This window comes from Acinonyx jubatus, chromosome B2 (genome assembly GCF_027475565.1).
Source record: "Acinonyx jubatus isolate Ajub_Pintada_27869175 chromosome B2, VMU_Ajub_asm_v1.0, whole genome shotgun sequence".
Classification (NCBI taxonomy): domain Eukaryota; kingdom Metazoa; phylum Chordata; class Mammalia; order Carnivora; family Felidae; genus Acinonyx; species Acinonyx jubatus.
Genome location: NC_069385.1, coordinates 6,342,140 through 6,361,421, shown reverse-complemented (window position 1 = coordinate 6,361,421; position 19,282 = coordinate 6,342,140). Strand labels below are relative to the sequence as shown.

General features: G+C 39.7%; 1 protein-coding gene and 1 long non-coding RNA gene across 3 annotated transcripts in view; one reads left to right on the top strand and one right to left on the bottom strand.

Moving 5' to 3' along the window:
- The window catches only part of PRKN (parkin RBR E3 ubiquitin protein ligase), a 1,330,206-nt gene that overhangs the window by 1,058,672 nt on the left and 252,252 nt on the right, over nucleotides 1–19,282 (bottom strand). For both annotated transcript variants that reach the window (XM_015083244.3, XM_053223338.1), the window contains exon 2: nucleotides 9,201–9,364. In XM_015083244.3, coding sequence (XP_014938730.3) covers nucleotides 9,201–9,364 — 164 coding nt within the window. The remainder of the gene's footprint in view (nucleotides 1–9,200; nucleotides 9,365–19,282) is intronic.
- Nucleotides 810–8,954, top strand: LOC113598929 (uncharacterized). The gene is made up of 2 exons (XR_003419698.2): nucleotides 810–1,172; nucleotides 8,476–8,954. It is a non-coding gene; the product is annotated as an uncharacterized LOC113598929 (long non-coding RNA).

The following is a 19,282-nucleotide window of genomic DNA, read 5'->3' as shown; positions in this document are numbered from 1 at the left end:
AGAATTTGGGAAGTTCTCAGCCATTATTTCTTTGAGCCCTTTTAGTCCTGCCCTCTTTTATCCTCTCCTTCCAAACTCTGATGACACAATTTTTAAATGTTCTTTTATAGACCCACATATTTCTGTGGCTTCCTTCCTCCTTCCCTCCCCTCCTTCTTTCCTTCCCTCCCTCCCTTCCTTCCTCCCCTCCTCCCTCCCTTCCTTCCTCCCTCCCTCCGGTCTTTCCTTTCTTCCTTTGTCTCTATTCTCGGTTCATATTGTGCAATTTCTATTGCTCCACCTTCCTGTTCACGGACTTTTTCCTCCATCCCCTGTATTCTTCTGTTGATCTCATCCGCTGAGCTTTATATTTCTTATTTGTATTTTTCAATTCTATAATTTCCATCTATTCTTCTTTGTATCTTTTCTGTCTTTCCTCAGACTCATTTTTCTCACTTATTTCAAGCACATCTGTCATTGTTTATTGAAGCCTTATATCATGGTTGTTTAAAATATCTATCTGGGGGCGCCTGGGTGGCGCAGTCGGTTAAGCATCCGACTTCAGCCAGGTCACGATCTCGCGGTCCGTGAGTTCGGGCCCCGCGTCAGGCTCTGGGCTGATGGCTCGGAGCCTGGAGCCTGTTTCCGATTCTGTGTCTCCCTCTCTCTCTGCCCCTCCCCCGTTCATGCTCTGTCTCTCTCTCTGTCCCAAAAATAAATAAAAAACGTTGAAAAAAAAATTTAAAATATCTATCTGATAATTCTATCTTTATCATCTCAACATCAGCAACAACTGATAATCTCTTCCTACAGTTTGAGATCTTGCTGATTCTTGGTTGTTTTCCTTTGAAACCCAGGAATTTTCTCATTTTGTTATGAGACTCTGATTCTTATTGAAACCTTCTGCTTGAGCTGGCTTTTTTTCCAACACTACTCCAGCGGGAAAAGGGGATCACCACCTCATTATTGCCAATGGAAACAGAAGTCCAGGTTCTTCACTCATTATCTGTTGAAATGGGGACTCCTCATTATTGCTGGGTGGGAGTGATGTTCTGGCACCACACACGGTCTCCACTGGCACTGTAGTCAGGATGGCCTTGTGACCACTTGGCAACAGCGAGAATCCCAACTTACCTCTAGGGTTCTTGTGTTGCCATGCCAGCAGGGAGAGAGCAGGCATGCCAGGAGAGCAGGTGTGTAAGGCATTCATTACAGACTCATTAGAGCCTCACAGGGGAGGTAATCTAGGCTCTCACTCAGCCTTTGTTACTGTTGGTAGCCATGAGCGTGGAGCCACAGTTTTTCTGTGGTGTTTAGCTGGAAAAGGACAATTATTGTCTAAAAGTTTTCCATGTTGCTAGGCTACTCTGTTCCTGGTCTTTTGGATAGAGAACAGTCATTCGTGGGGGCTTTTTCTTTCTTTCTTTCTTTCTTTTTTTTTTTTGTTTTGGTCTGCACATGTTGGCATTTCTAGGTTTATTTCACCAGCTCCAAGTCCAGAATATATTTGTTAAAAAGAAAAACTAAATAACTCACACCTGTATTGTGCCTTGGTTCCTGAGGTCCTCAGCTAGTCTGCATTCTCAGAACCCTCATGTTTGTATTGTATGTAACATCCAGAATTTTAGTGTGCTCAGGAGGAGGAATAAGTGAAAGTCACCTTCCCAGAAACAACGCCTATGACAGACCACCCATTTTTGACATCTTTAGTTTACCCATTTCTCTTTAATTCTTTAAAGCTCTTAAAATCTTGCTAATAACAAGAAAGAACAGGTTAATGTATAAAGAAAATGATCGTACTCTAACAGTGCTTCTCAAACACGACTGTGGACATATCCTCTAGGAACTAAGAATTCTATGAAATTGTTTAAGATATTGGTAACAGTTTGGTTCTAATCTTTAAAACTTGCATTTTACAAGTTAAATAGATAAAACTATTTTTTACTATAAAATTTTTGATAATAAAATTGTAGTCTTAAGCCATCATTTCCCAGAGTGCATGGAGGAAGGCACCAAAAAATTCTTTCTAGAAGATGTGGAGACTCATCAGTGCGAGGAAATACTGCCCAGTAACCATTTCTCTCCATCTACCCAGGATACATCTTTCGTCCTGGAATAATTACTTATCTTTTTTTTTTAATTGTTTTAACATCCATTTATTTTTGAGATCAAGAGAGAGACAAAGTGTGAGCAAGGGAGGGGCAGAGACACAGAATCCAAAGCAGGCTCCAGGCTCTGAGCTGTGAGCACAGAGCCCGGCGCAGGGCTCGAACTCATGAACTGCGAGATCATGACCTGAGCTGAAGTAGGATGCTTAACTGACTAAGCCACCCAGGAACCCCTGCCCTTCTTTCATTCTCAAAAGCATCCAGTTGATCCAGTTGTATATGAGAAACCATAATGGTCACATTACTTATGATCATTATGAAAAGAAAGAAAAAATAACAATAAATAAAAACAAAAGTGAACTTTCCAGCAAGTGTATACATCACCCCTCCCACTCCACCTTTTCAGTATAACGCCATGTTTATTCAGTATGTGTTAGTGGAAATATGAAGTAGCTCATGTGCATGGTTTACTTTCTTTTTCTCCACAGTAATTTCTCATTCTACATTCCATACTTAGACTGGAAAGCATAGCTTCTCTAATGATAAAGGGTAACTAAATAGTTGTAAACATGTGTTTGAATGCTTATACGAATACTGATGAATACTAATCTGCTGCCAATGGCACACCTTAATAAAACAAACTTGCAAATAAATGTTCTTAGTCTTTACAGTGAAACTCTTATTCAAAAACAAATTACCAGTCTCTCAATACCTAAATCACTAAACTATAATCTAAAAAATTTCAGAAATTGCTTTTTTGATATCTGCAAGTATACATGAACTCATAATTCGAGTAAAATATAAAACAACTTGATAGAATTTTTTTTAATTTTTTTTTAACGTTTATTTTTTTGGGACAGAGAGAGACAGAGCATGAACGGGGGAGGGGCAGAGAGAGAGGGAGACACAGAATCAGAAGCAGGCTCCAGGCTCTGAGCTATCAGCCCAGAGCCTGACACAGGGCTCGAACTCACCGACCACGAGATCGTGACCTGAGCTGAAGTCGGACGCTTAACCGACTGAGCCACCCAGGCACCCCAAAAACTTGATAGAATTAAAGGGAAAAGTTATAAGGTTAGAAGTGAAAATATACTTATTACCATATAAAGAAAGAATCATTATCAATTACTAAAAATATATGAGTCATAGAGGCCTGCTGGTACATTTCTCCCTGTCATTTGATTTTTTATAACTATCATATTAATTCAAATCAGAAAAATATGGCCTAAGTATATTAATAGGGAAATGATAATGAGGGAAAAAATTTAAACAGCATTAAGGAATCACCAACTTTCAAGAATTTAGTTAAATAATATTTATTAATGTTAGAGGTGGTTCAAAGGGCATACAGAGCATTCACAACATTACCGTGAAGTTTTTAAAGTTCCAGAATTTAGCAAGCTAACTAGAGATAAGATCAAAACAATTTATAATGTTTCTGAAAATCTTACAGATTTCCAAACCCATGATTCTTTTGTCATTGGATATGGTTTACCTTGTCAGTTAACATGGGTTTTCACTACTCACAAAATTTGAAACACACATAGTGCATATCATTAAAAATATAGCCAATTAGACAATCTGGCTTCTCAGTGTCATTAATTCGTCTTTGATACTTACAACCTAAGCTAGTAAAGTCTAAATGTTCTTTGTCTTCCAAAATCAGATCATGTCGCTATCATAAAGCTTAGAAGAAAGCAGTAATAAACTGATGCCTTTTAATATTTGCCATATGAATAATCTATTTTATGGAATGATCATCTCCAAATGTACATATACATTTTAAATATCATAAAATTGAATATTTGTTTAAAGGAATTTATGAACATCTACCTGGATGAATTTTTTTATAAAGCAAATATTTCTATGTAAAATACACAGATTTTATTTTCTATTTTGTGATTCTAGTTAATTATTACAAAGAGAATACAAACAGAATAACTTTCCTCTAATATTAATTAAATATAACAAGGATTCTCATTTCCGGGCTGTGATGCTTAATTTTATGTGTCAACTTGACTGGGCTACAGGGTGCCCAGGCATTTGGTAAAACATAAGTCTAGGTGTGTACATGAGTGTGTTTTGGGGTGGTTAATATTTGAATTTATAGATTGAGCAAAGCAGATGGCTCTCTCCAACAGGGGTGGGCCTCATCCAATCAGGTGAAGGCCTGAGGGGTGGGGAAGGATGGACTTTCCCATGAGTAAGAGGGAATTTCTCCTTCCCAATGGCCCTTTAACAAGGACACTCTTTTGGGGTTTGGGGATTTTGTGGAATTTTTTTGTTGTTTTGTTTTGTTTTGTTTTCCCTGCCTTTGGACTTGACCTGAAATATCAGCTCTTCCTGGGTCTCAACCCGTCAGCCTTCAGACTGAAACTACACCCTCCCCTCTCCTGGTTTTCAATCCTTCAGACTGAGACTGGAACTAAGGTTGCTGACTGCCCATCTTGGGACTTGTCAGCCTTCATACCTGTGTGAATCAGTTGCTTGTAATAAATCTGCATATCCATCCATTGATATGCCCATTCTATCTAGATAGACATCCTATCTGGATGGATGGATGAATGGATGGTTAGACAGATCAATAGATTGATCCTACTGGTTCTGTTTCTCTGGAGAACTCTAATACACTGGGTCATAAACCTACACTGATATTAATAATATTAATACAGCTCCTGTGAATGCAATGAATTCTGCTCAAACAAAATCTTAGACAAATTCTCAAGTCCTTTGTCATGGTAGGACAATCTAATTACAAAGTTCATAAGTTTTGATATACACAACTGGTTTAGAATGTCATTTTCCAAGTACAGTTCTGAATAATAAATTCAAGATTATGTAGAAGAGATTTTAGAGATTTTTGACATGTAGCGTTTTGGATTTGGGGGATAGGAGAAGGGGAAATGCATCATTTGATTGGGCCCTGAACACTCTGTTGCAAAAGCTGGCAAGAATTCTTTATAAAGAAAAAAACATCAGGCCATTGTGACTAGTAAGTCAAAGATACTTTTATGTTGCATGCTTGGAGGTATAAGGAAAACAGTAAAAGCATGCACAGAAACATTGTTTATGAAGTAGGAAAAACGGTACAACTCTTTTCGATTTGCTTTCAACAAGCACAGTGCGTCGCAGATAATCACTTGACAGAAATATAATTTAGAAGCAATAATACCATGATGAATCTTTACTGGACACTGTAGCTGCAGGTTTCTATTTTTACCAAATTTGGTTAGAGGAAGTATAAAGTCTTTTCCGGCTTGCCAAGTTCAAATTCTACTATTCTTAAGCTAAGTAAAACTTGTACATGTAACGGACAAAAATTTCTCAACTCCACAGAGTTCTTTTTACTTAAGTATACTAACATCCCATTGAACTAAAATTATACATTTTAGTTAAAATGTATAAATACTCCATGCATATACATTCACACACGAACATGCGCGCACACACACAATTATATACAGACATACGTGCCTCAGTCAAATATGTATCTGATTGTCATTCCTTAACTCTTTATTATTTTTAATGTTTATTTTTGAAAGAGAGAGAGAATGAGTGCAACTGGGGGAGGAACAGAGAGAGAGAGGGGGGTGGGAAAGAGAGAATCTCAAGCAGGTGTGCGCTGCCAGCTCAGAGACCCATACGGGGCTTGACCCCAGGAACCGAGAGATCACAACTTGCGCCAAAGTCAGATACTTAACCAGCTGAGCCACCCAGGAGCCCCATGCCTTAACTCTTTAATTTACTGCAGACATACTCATCATAATTCATGACGGAAAGTAGTCTTGTGTTATTTAAGGTGATGTCTTGGATTCTGAAGTTGTCACCGAATAACGGTGATGACAATCATGACAAGGAAGATGCCAATAAATGCTAGCATTTGTATAGCATCTACTGTATGTCCTCCTCTGTTCTAACAGCGTCACATAAATTCACTAACTTAGTCCTGACAAAATTCTCACCAGACAAGTACTCGTATTATTCCCGCTTTACGAATGAGCCAAGTGACACACAGGCCACATTCTCTAAGCATGTAAGACACATTTAAAAAAATTGTTTTGCCTTAATTTGCAATATTAAAACTAGATATTCCCTAAATATTTAGGGGTTATATCATGTTATAAACAGTCCACAGAGTATAATCCATATACTTAGAAATGAAGATTATATAACAACGTGGAAAAGCTTACAATATAATATGAAGTGAAAAATAATCAGAATATAAAATTGCAAAAGAAAAAGAATACAAAATTGCGTGTCACACTGATCACAACTATATAGAAATCACTCATGCAGTGCCTGGGTGGCTCCGTCGGTTAAGTGTCCGACTTCGGCTCAGGTCATGATCTCACGGTTTGTGAGTTCAAGCCCCGTGTTCATCCCTGTGCTGAGAGCTCAGAGCCTAGAGCTTCCTTCGGATTCTATATCTCCCTCTCTCTCTCTACCCCTCCCCCACTTGCGCTGTCTCTATCTCTCATAAATAAATAAACTCAAAAAATTAAAAAGAAAAAAAAAAGACATCAGTCATGCACACAACCAAGGGCTAGCAAACGTGCAACACAGTGTAGGACCCGCGGCTCCTCCAGGAACTCTCTGCCTCTCCTTCCTCTCGCTGACGAGCTGAGCTTGTGCATGACAACCTCCCCAGCTCATGCTGAACCCGGACAATCTGGCTTTCACCAGCCATGGTCTTGGACTGGAGTCGCCACTATGAGACACCAAGTCCAAAGGCTGTTTCCTTCTCGTCCTCCACCATCTGTGCAGGGCGCATATACTTTGTTACCAGTAATGGCCTTTTTCCAAATATTCTCAAAAGCATCGGTTGGATGGATGATGCCTCCTTCACTGGTTCTTCCCCTTGCTACCTAAAAGACTTGCTCACACCTCTGACCTCTGTCCCTTGGCAATTGCATCTAATCCAATAGCTGTAATATTTACCTCTATGTAACTGGCCCTTAAATAAAGTGAACCCCTAAGCAACACAGGTAAGTGCTCAAACGCCTGCTACACATCTCCACATAGAGTTACCCCAGCAACCACTGGTTATGGTAAGTTCTTCAGTCTTCCCACAATCAGACTGGATCTCCAGACTCCCATTTCTCTCCACAGCACCCTACTTCGCCCTAGCTCTCCAAGCATGAAGCCTCAATGCCACGTCAGCCAAGGCTCTGTAAAATACAGCTCCAGACTCCCTCCTGCCCATCTCCAACATCTCTCCTAGCTTCCAGAAGAACAGGAAGCCATGTTTTGCCACAAACACACCATGTTCATGCCTCATCTATGGAATCTTACTTGAGTTTCAATTCATCCACAAACTCTTTCTTGGTGACTTCCACTCAGATGTTTTTCTCCACCTTTAAAATCTTTGTATCACTTACCTTTCAGGTTTCATGTTGCAGTTCTCATGTTTGATGTTCTTACATTGAACCCTGAAACTGATGATAGTTTTAACATACACCATAGGGTTCAACCTGATTCTTCTGTTGCTTTGAGCAACACCCCCCCCCCCCCACCACCAAATAAAGAGCAGTGACCACAAAAGCAGGGATGAATTTTGCTTTTGTGTGTGTGTGTGAGCCTCTGAGAAACCCAGGATATTGGAAGTATTTGTCAAAATGAAAAGAATCTCAATCAGTGTGTATATATGTGTGTGTGTAAAATGAATCCTCTGTAGCAATTAGTTTAACCCATCAGCTCTAACAGTAGAGGTGAAGAGCTTTAGCACCTGAAACTTCAAAACTCCTGGTAACATAAAATATTTTGGTTCAAGGAACTGTTTTAAAGTCATTTGTGAAGGGAACATTCTTGGATTTAGAGGTTGGCAGGTACAGTAAAAAGCTTTTTAGTTGACTGAAATAAAAAAAAAAAAAAAAACAACTCAAAACACTTTTAAGCACAGGCACTTCCCTTATAAAAACAAACTGCAGAAAGCCAAGCACAGCAGTTTGTGCACAAAGAGCAGGTGCCTCCAGCCATCAGCAAAGAGGCACTGGAGCAGGAGGGGAGTGATTTGCATTTCTATGGCTCCTTTTGTGTGCCCAAATTCCAAGAGCATTACACCCAGAGACAGTAAATATAATTACCAGAAGACAGCAAAGAGAGGATGTCATTGCCAGAGGGGCTCCAGGTCAACAGGCACAGCAGCGCCCCCCAGAAAGCTGTAAACATGAGTGCCATTCGTCTGTGCTGGTGAAGACAGGGGAGAAATGTGTCCGGGGGGTCCTTCAGCTTGACCCTACCGCCCACAGAAGGCATGTGCTATTCCATGCTTTCACAAAGAATGATTTCAATCCCGTGTTGAACGCTATTTGCTGGCTTCCCCAACCCACTTCTAGATGAGGGCACTGTTCATCACGCGCTTTAACTACTTCTCCCCTTCCTCCTACAGAAATCGCCCTGGTGGACGAAACACCCAAGTGAAAGGATAGGAGGCTTTAAGAGTACTAGGAGCAGTGTGGCTCCAGGAGAGGACACCCGCTGCTCACTGGCTGTCAGCGGCCTATTCTCGGGAACATTTTACTGACGCTTAGAGAAATTAAACACGAAGGTGGACTTTTGCTATGCTTCTGTCTTTCTGCACCACCAGCATGGAAACAGATTTTGACGGGCCCGGGAACCCCGTTGCGAATGGGGGCCCTGAGCCCCAAGCCTCCTGGGGGAGCCACAGCCGCAGACTTGTGACTATCCTCCAGGGGTCACACTTGGGTTACAAATCCCTTGCAGCGCACTGACTGAGCAGCCTGATTGGGAACAATTTATTCGAATCCTTCTTCATTAAGATTCAAATGGAATAAGTAAGGTAGAAATTGAACAGACACAGAAATTGTGCCTTCCTGCTCCCGTAGTCAGTAAACATTTATTCGCTAAGCCCAGGCTGTGTGTCCTCTCTCTCGCTCGCTCACTCACTGTCGTTCTTTCAATCCTTCCTGCTTGCTGTTTTAATGCATAATTAAGAAGGTCAGAATTAATGAAGCGGTGTGGAGTAAAGTTCAAGGAATCCCCAGGCACTATTTATTCTATTAGAGCTCAGGCATGAATGTCAGCTTGGCAGAGAAAGCGGCATTAGCCATGGGGCTGGCTGCATCCCAGAAACAACCAGCAAGGGAAACTCACCTGCACAGTCAAGTCATCCCTAAGCTCCTTCCCGGCGAAAATCACACGCAACAGGTCAGCTGGAACCCCCTGTCGCTTAGCAACCACCTCCTTGAGCTGGAAGATGCTGGTGTCAGAATCGACCTCCGCTGGGAAACCATGGCTGGAGTTGAACCTGACAAACACTGACCAAGACATGGAGGGGGGCGGGGGGGAGAAATGAACATTACTCAAAGCTCTGACATGGCAACAGCAACATTTCTGAACTGAGTTCTCTCTCACCCGCCCCTTTGAGGAATGGCATACATTTTCTTTCACTTAGAACAGAAACCTTAATGCAATGGGGCAATACCTGAAGAAAAATGGAGCTTCTCTGTGGGATTTCCCTTTCATATATTAGTCAGTGACCCTCAAACACAGTCACATGCTCCCTTTGACAGCCATCCTGGGAAACAAAGGACTCACACAGAACACTTGCTAGATAGGAATTGTGAGATTCCCGAGAGTTTATGGAAGAGATTCAGCTCTGACAGCATGTACGAACATGCATTCCCTCCCCGGTGCCCCCCTTCATGAGCACCAGAAGTGTTATGTTAGCACTCACAGTATAGCAATGGAAATAATTCAAGCCATGTTACAGACTAGAGTGAAGGCCCACCCGAGGCTGTGTCTAGGAGCCCTTGGCATTGAGGTCCCTTTCAAAAGGTTCCACTGGATCTTATGGAGATACTTCCCTTTTCTTTTGAAACTACTGAGACCATCTATTTTTTTTTTTTAAGTTTATTTACTTTTTTTGAGGTGTGGGGGAAGAGAGGAAGAGGGCAGAGAGAGAAGGAGAGAATCCCAAGCAGGCTCCACACTGTTAGTGTGGAGCTCGACACAGGGCTTGAACCCATGATCTGTGAGATCATGACCTGAGCCAAAATCAAGAGTCAGATGCTCAACCAGTGGAGCCACCCAGGTGCCCAGAGACCATCTTTCTTATTGGAGCCTCTACCCCCTCACAACCAAGGCTGGGACCTGCTGTCTCTGCATGCCCTCTCGTCACTGTCTACTGCCATCCTGACCTCATCAATGTCACCCACACATGTCCTCTCCTGTCCATGCTTTCTGTCACTACTCTCAGTCAGTCTTCTCTAGATTCTAGCACTAGCTTCCCAACTGGAGTCTCGCTATCCTCTCTTCACTTCCAAAATGTCCCATACCGTTCTGTAAAGTAAGCCTTTCTTCAAGTGTTGCCCCATTGCAATAAGTGAGGCTTATCAGTCCAGAGCTCGGACTTGAATCCTTTAAAGTCTCCCACTGCCAGGGAGAAAAATCCAAGGTCCCTCTTATTTGACACAAACCTATATCCCAGCAGCTTCTCCATTAATCCCCACAAGCACACTGCTAAACTGAATGCTCCAGAAAACTTCTACACCCATGCCTTGCCTTTATTCCTGCCAATCCCTTCTTCACCACTGCCTGATGAAAGCTGGGTCACCACGTGATCTGCCTCAAACATTCCTCTTCCAAGAGGACTCTCACTATCACCCCAGTCAAGACAGAGCCACCTCTTCCAGGCCCCAGTGGATTTACCACATACATCTTACACTATTCTACATTCTCTCATGGAAGGCACAGAACACCGAGGTTATAAGGACACCCTCCAGAGTCCGAAGGACCCCTATTAGTTCTCTTACCAGCTTAGCATATGCGGAGAACATATTACCCCTATAGCTTTAACTCTCAGTTCCCTAATCGTCACAGTAAGTAAACCATGGAGGGTGTCCTGTGATGTGTTAAGTAATATTGATAGTGTTTACCACTGTTACATAATTACCTTCAAAAATAATGAATGTTTGTATGTCTTACACGTTTTTGGTATATATTTCACCTTCTCTAAAAGATCATAAACACCTTAAGGCTAAGGCCAGCCACTATAGCTTCTTTTCTGCCGTATCTCCTTTAAATGTACCATTATCACTTACTAGCTCCCAATTCAAATATGAGATGGCCCAACTAATAATAATTAAAATAAAATGATAATTACAATGTTAATAATAATCGAACACGTACTATGTGGCAGAAGCTGTACCTTATATAGGCTATTTTTAAGCTTTCCAATGATCTGGTAAGGTCAGTATTATTATCCTTATCTAATGGAATAGTAAATGGAGTCCTAGAGAATTGTAATCACTTTTCTAAGGACATCGGCTGCTTTGTAATGGAATCACAACTCAAATTCAGTTCAATCAAATTCTAAACCCCATTCCATTTCTACTATAACAGGCTGCCTAAAATATTCTCAGAAGAAAAGTCCACATTCCTTCTCCTTATGACAAAAAAGACAAACAACAACAGCAAAGAGGCTTTATAACCTAATTCAGGTATTCCCTATACATGTTAGCAGAAAATGCGATTAAAAAATAAAGGCTCCCATGAAGAGCTAAGAGCCAAGAATAACGAACAACGTTATAAGACACAATAAGATAAAAATGACACCAAAACGAGAGCAGGTGCTGTACATGACACACAAGAACAAAAACCTGACATATTTTACCTGGCACTGAAAACTATTTAGAAAAAGTATGGACTAGAAGTGACAAAAGTCTTCCTAATAAAAAAAAAAAATTGATGAAAAAAAATTACAGAGGAAAAGGAGCTTTTGATAAACTTTTAAGTACACGTCATGTGACACGGTTGAAGCAGAGGAGAGGAAATAAAATGTCTTGGGAGGCCTGGAGGTGTATTCACAGCATCCTCAGATCAGGGACCATAAGGCAACCAATTCATCAGAAAAGATAGGAGACAGGTGTGGGGCAATAAGGGACAAAAGGTATGGTCCCAGCTCCAAACATGATTTTATAGGAGTTTGAACAGACTTTTTTTTTTTAAGCCGAAGACCATGGGAGGGTATGGGAAGAAGCAACTGGGGACTACACAAAAGCTCCTAAAATGAAAAAAAAAAGTAATAAAAATTCCAGGATATCCTGAGTTGGTGATTTTTCTCCATGGGTTCTGATCATGGGCATTCCATCTTAAAAACAAGAATTACACAACAAAAAAACAAGCAAAACTAAAGGGCAAAAAAGCTGTAAAAAACATACTAGATAATTCTGTACCACAACTCAAATCATCAGTGTCCAAAGGCTTTAAAACCATTTTTGTTTTTTACATTTATTTATTTTTGAGAGACAGAAAGCGAGTGGGGGAGGGGCAGAGACCGAGGGAGACAGAATCTGAAGCAGGGCCACTCAGGTGCCCCTAAAGGCTTTTTTTTATTCTTAACTAGAAGAGCTAAATTCACTTTTCTTTTTTTTTTCTTTCTTTCTTTCTTTTTTTTTTTTTTTTTTTTTTTTTTTAAGTAGGCTCCATGCCCAGCCTGGGTCTTGAATTCAGGACCCTGAGATCAAGAGTAGCATGCTCAAGCGAATGGGCCAGCCAGATGCTCCAAGGCCTTTTTCTTATTCTGTATAAGTAGATAAATTATAGTTTCTGAGCTTACATTCAATTTGGCTAAATCATGTCAGTACTTTAGAAATGAGTATTTTTGAGCAGCAGTTCAGACATAGAGGACAAATTTACAATGGAAAGACTGACCAAATGCACTGCAGGTATTAAGCAAACTAAAATATTGTCATGGAAAAGAACAGACACTTTAAAGCGACCCAGTAATCAATAATCAAGTGCCATTAAGAAGAAAATGGTTAGGGCTTAATGGCAGTAGTGTGATTTGTGGTGGGTCACCATCTTCTTCTAGCACATGTGAGAAATGTGTCATGACCCTTCTGTCCTGGTCCTGGAACCCCAAGATTCCCAAAGGAGAGGAGAGGAGGAACACATCCAACCCTCTCTCTCTGCTACTTCTTGAAAAGCTACAGGAAGAATATCTTTAGGGCCAGAAAAGGAAAAACCAGAATCCTGGTTGTGTCGCTTGCTAATATTATGACTTAGGACAAGTTACCTGGTCACCTACTCTCAGCTTCCTTATCTGCTAAATGAAGGTAATGTACACAGTCTTAAATGTTCATTACGAAAGATTTGTTGCAATTGTGGATGCATTAGGAAATTCTGGGCAGAGTCCTTGGTACACATCCTGTACTCTTTCTACAGGGCAAGCTTGTACTCCAAAACTGTTCCCTAATTTTACTCTTCTAGAGGAGGTAGTGCTAATTAAAGTAGCATCGATTGTTTATATTGTAACGAAGATACGTTAAATGGGGTAGGGGTATTTTTCTGGTTTCTGCTCCTCTTCATGATGGACAGAAAACTGCCAGGGTCAAAGAGATCATGATAAAGAATTTAGCATATGTCCTTTTCTAAGATCTCATTATAAATTAAAAGTTTGGGAATGAATTGTTTCAATGACACCTATAATAGCATCAGAAATAAATACTATATCAATTAACATTATGAATAATGTATATTATTAATAAACACCATAATGCCCTGTTAAGGAAAAGATAATGAGACACATCTACACTCATTTTGATGCCATCCCTAACCAATGTTCAGAAGATCCAGAGGATAAGGAAGTAACTAAGAAGAAAAAGGGGAAGGAGTCGTTGGGTGATGGGTGCTTATGTTTCTCTCATCCTCCCTGTCACAGTGATTGGCTCAAGGATAGGCATAAACCAGCCAGTGCCTGGCTTTCCCTTAGTCTCAGTGATTGACTTCCTGGAGATCTTAGAAGGGGTGATCTAAAGTGGACAAATCAAAGAGAATCCAGATTTGTCAGAGACATGGTGAACAAGTGGTTTTAGCTGGCAGGGAACATCATGTGAGGCCCAGATTTCTGTGCTGAGAAAATAAAATAAAAACAGAGCCCAAGATAGACCACTGTCATCTGTATAAAAGTAGGCTCAGTGCTTTGGGAGCAAGACAAGTCTTCCTCAAGAGAAAATGTCCTACGCCCTGCAGAACATGTAGTTCCAGCCACAGTCAAATAGATACCAGGAACCCTTTCTGGTGATTGTGGCAACCAAAAAGTAACCCTACATATCTCTAAATATTCCTTGTGGAGGTAGTTTCTTCTTTACCTTTGACAAAGATCACTAAGTCTACTACCTCCTGTCATAAACAGATAAACCTTGTCCTCACATCCCTTCAGGCACTGTACCCCTTATTCTCTGCACAGAAAACCTTACTGTGAATTTCTTATAGTTCTGCTCTCCACTGATTTGCTTTGCATGCTTTTGTGAACCCACTCTTGAAGATCATTCTTGGTAAAGCAATAACCTCCATATTTCTAATTCAACGGTTTCATTTCTGTTCTCACATTTGAACGTTCAGAGACATTCAGTAGACTCTTCTTCTCACAACACTTTTTCCCCTGGCATCTGTTACTGCACCATGCTGGTCTCCCCTACAACACAGGACATGCTTTCTTAGCTTCATCTACTGGGTTCTCTTCCTTTGTTGGACCTACTGAGTTTAGAGTTCCCAGGGGTCTGCTTAGACTCTCTTCTTTTGTATCTGAGTGTTCTCCCAGGGCTGTATTATCCAAGCTGCATGCAACATAATTCATGTGTAATTCAATATATTTCCATAGGAAATGTTCACTCAACAGGATTTTTATGCTGTATTCTTATTCTAAAATCCAACACTCCCACAACCTTTTACGCCAGCCCATCCCCAGAACTATGTGAGTCCATGGAGTTATCTACCCCTTAGGACCAGTTCCTACATTCCTCAAGCTATAGGGCGACATAAAGTTTCATATGGAGTTTAAAACACATTGCGGACATAACAAGTATGACATGTGTAGCACAAAGAATGGGGGAATGGATATGGACCTATTAGGTTGTAAACCTACATTTTCAGGGGAAAGTGGTGCAATGTCAACAATAAACAGACTGTAAAAATTGAAGAATATACATTATAATTCTTAGAGTAAAAATCAAAGTGAATAAAAATGTTAAGTTAAAAAGTAAATAAAAATTACAGTGGTATTCTAAAAGATATTGAATCCCCAAAAGGGCAGGAAAAGAGAAACAGAGAAATAAAAACAGAGGAGCAAATAGAAAAAATGTAATGAAATGGTAGGACCAAATTCAACCATATCAATAAGTACATTAAATTTTAATGGAATAAGCACTCTAATTAAAAGGCAGAGACTCAGAATGGATAGAACAAAGTAGATCCAAATATATACTGTCTAAAAAAAGTTCCATTTTAAATATAAAGACACAAATTGTTTGAAAGTAAATGAATAAAAAAAAAAAGCCAAGCAAAAGAACTATAAGAAGGCAGGAATGTCAGTATTAACACCACATAGAATCAAAGGCTAAGTTGTTATGAAAAATAAAGATGCATCAGACTATGTTGCACTCCCTTGAGATTTGATGGAAGTGTGTTCATAAACCACACTCTGTGCTCTTCTGTCCCTTCCTGTCTTTGAGTTGGGACTGGTGACGTGTACTCATTTAGCCAGACTTGGAGTGTGTGGGTCTCTCTCTGCCCCCAGACTCCCACGATAGACACGACAGTGAGCCTTTTGTACCCTCCTCAGTGGGAAAGAGACCAGGGGGCCAAGGCAAGAGCAACTGCCAAAGAAGTCACCCACGGCCTTGAAGCAACCACTGTGATTCTTTGACAAAGGAGTACCCATTGGATTTCCCATTGGTCCTTTCTCTCTCTCTCTTCGCCCTGCCATATACTCTTTTCTTCATTGATTAATTCTTCCATTTCCTTTTTAATTATTTAGCAGAAGTCATGTTATGGGAAGTGGAGAATGGGAGGTAGGAAACATGCAATAAAGGATCTATATAACAAGAGGTGTGGATTATGGCTAACACCATGCACTCTGGAATAACCTGCCAGGATTCAAAGCCTAGGTCTGTCCCTTACCGAGTGTGTAAGCAAGTGACACAGTTTTGGGTCCCTTTATGATCTACAAAATAAGAGATAATAATAGTGCCTGCCTCATAAATGTGTTGTGAGAATTAAATGAATTCATATATGGAATGCAGAAAGTGTCTACTACACGATAAGTTTCAACAATTATTAGCTCTTACCTAAGTCTGAATGCATGGCTTACAGTTGTGGTTACTGTCAATTGGACAATATTAATATTTAGGTAACAAAAATATCTATCTGTTATTCTCTTTCAACAGGAATGGTTTTTTGGATGAAGTTCTATTTCACTATGCTTTGTAGTACACTATAATTGATCTAAAGTGACTTTAGGATACAGATAAAGATAGCTTCTGCTTAGAGCTCTCCGTTTTCAAAATGCTTTTACAGACATTATCCCAGTTAATCTTCACAATAGCTCTGAAAGATAATTGGGGCAGCATTTACTATTCCTACTTTTCAAACAAATAGACAGATGTACACGAAGGCAAAGTAGTTCACCCAAAATTTATAAGGGAAAAAGCAGGAGCTAGAACCTGTGTCTTGAACCCTTTCCCTTTAAGTCAGTGACTTCCACACAGAGCTATATACTACCCTGGGGGTCTAAGAAGGTGGTCTTTCCTATTCCTTGCATACCTTTCCTAAAACTGATATGTCTAAAAACATCATCATGGCTGAGGTATCAAAATAATAATCAAAATAATCTTTTGTCCCACCCTCATTCAAAATCAACATACTCTCATTTTACAGAAGAAATGTATATCGTGTACTCTTCCTGAATTTCACTCTGGCCCATTACCGCAGGGCATCAAAAAAGGATAATCTGAATTACTGGTGACTGGGAGGCATTTTTAACCCCAGGAGAGGTTCACCATTAACACTCAGAGGAGCTTCACTTCTTGCACCAGGGCAAAGGCTGGTATGGGGAGCAGGGAACTCTTACACATGTCAGGCTACGTGAGTACCACATGGGTTCTGAATGGTTAGGAATTCAGATACACAGAAAGAGGGACAAGAGGAATGACAGTGTTCATTTAACTATCTTAGCTCTTCTAACTCCTCAGTATTGCCAAAGAAGTAATTCCTCCTTAGGGAAAGTCTCAGAAGAGTTAAGATTGTTGTCTGTAACATGGAAGGAGAGAGTCCCTTTATTTCATTTAGGAAATGAACTTCTGTCAAACATTTCACTGCTTACCAATTACCTACCCTTCCATCCATGCATCCCTCCCTCCCTCCCTCCCTCCCTCCCTCCCTCCATCCATCCATCTGTCCCTCTACCCACCCACTCAGTCATTCAGTCAGCTAGCTAGACAGCCGGTTAGACAACCAGACAGCCACACACCCATTGTAATATAAGAATACGATTACAACAAGATGCCTGTGTGGGGCCATTTTTGTTCTGACAAATTAATTCTCATCGGCTGACTAATCTGATAAAGAAGGCTAGTTTTACCAAACATGTCAAAAAGTAGGTATTTCCCATAAATAGAATAACTTATACACAGCTCCAAGGCTTTGACAAAAGCATATTTAAAGATAAAAACAATTAATTGTAAATATTGCATTAGCAACGTTGTATAGAAATTAATATTTTAATTTTCCCAACATTTTATAAATTTATCAGATTGAACAAAATCCCTCTGAATGAAAGATAGCCGTTAAATTAAAAATAATGACTTAAAAAATTGTGGCTGCATTCTATTTTGCACTCTTCCCAGAAACTGAAAAACTGAATGACTCTATACGATTATTTTCCCAGTGTAAGTATGTAATTGCAAATTCTTTGCTTTCAACAAAATTAAAGATGGACTCAGTTGGGTCATAAACTGATAAATCACTGAAATAACTGTAATGAAGGCTTACTAAGTATTTTTCTCATATTATAATTTTGAATGCATTAAAAAATGAAGTAATAACATTATAATAAAATTCCTTCTATTCCCATATGCTTATTTATTAGAACAACTACAAACATGAAAAGAATGATGTTGAATTTATTTCATTCTAGGAATAAGTAAAACTCATCCACAGACACATGTTATCAGTTAGAAAAATAACCCAATCCACCTAATTAAGAGAGGCATTTCCAATATAACTTTATGTGGTATAAATTGTTGAATAATTATTTGTCAAAAACACCAAGAAATTATTCATCAGATATATATATATTTATACTGTTTATAACTTTTAAACTAAAAAATATTACAATATCATAATCCAAGTAGAAATTGTTAATATCAAGGCTTTATGATACCACGGAATTAAAATATACATCTTAAGTTTCATTTTTTAAGTTTTTATTTTAATTTCAGTTAGCTAACATACAGTGTTATATTAGTACCAAGTATACAATATAGTGAGTCAACAATTCCGTATCAGCTGGTGCTCATCAGGATGAGTACACTCCTTAATCTCCCATCACCTATTTCACCCATCCCCCCATGGCCCTCCCCTTCTGGTAACCATCAGTGTGATCTCTATAGATACGACGCTGTGTCCTGATTTGTCTCTCTCTCTTTTGCCCCCCTTTGCTCATTTGTTTTCTTTCCGAAATTTCACATATAACTGAAATCTTATGATGTTTTTCTCTGGCTGATTTATTTCACGTAGCATTATATTCTCTAGCTCCATCCACACCACATCTATACCCATTCATCAATCAGTGGACACTTGGGCTGCTTCCATATCTTGGCTATAATAAATAATGCTGCTATAAATATCAGGGCACATGTATATACCCCCTTTGAATTAGTGTTTTCGTATTCTTTGGGTAAATACTCAGTAATGCAATTGCTAGACTGTAGGGTAGTTTCATTTTTAACTTTTTGAGGCACCTCCATACTGTTTTCCACAGTGGCGGCACCAGTTTGCGTTCCCACCAACAGTACGGGAGGGCTCTTATTCTCCACATCCTTGCCAACACCTGTCCTTTCTTGTGTTGTTGATTTTAGCCATTCTGACAGATGTGAGGAGATATCTCATTGTAGTTTTGTTTTGCATTTCCCTAATGGTAAGTGATGAAGAGCATCTTTTCCTCTTTGTCTGTTAGCCATCTGGATGTCTTCTTTGGAAAAATGTCTGTTCATGTCTTCTGCCCAGTTTTTAATTGGATTATTCACTTTTAGGTGTTGAATTTTATACGTTCTTTATGTATTTTGGATACTAACCCTTTGTTGGAAAAGCCATTTGCAAATATCTTCTCCCATTCAGTAGTTTGCCTTTTTAGTTTCTGGTGATTGTTCCTTTCACTGTGAATAAACTGTTTA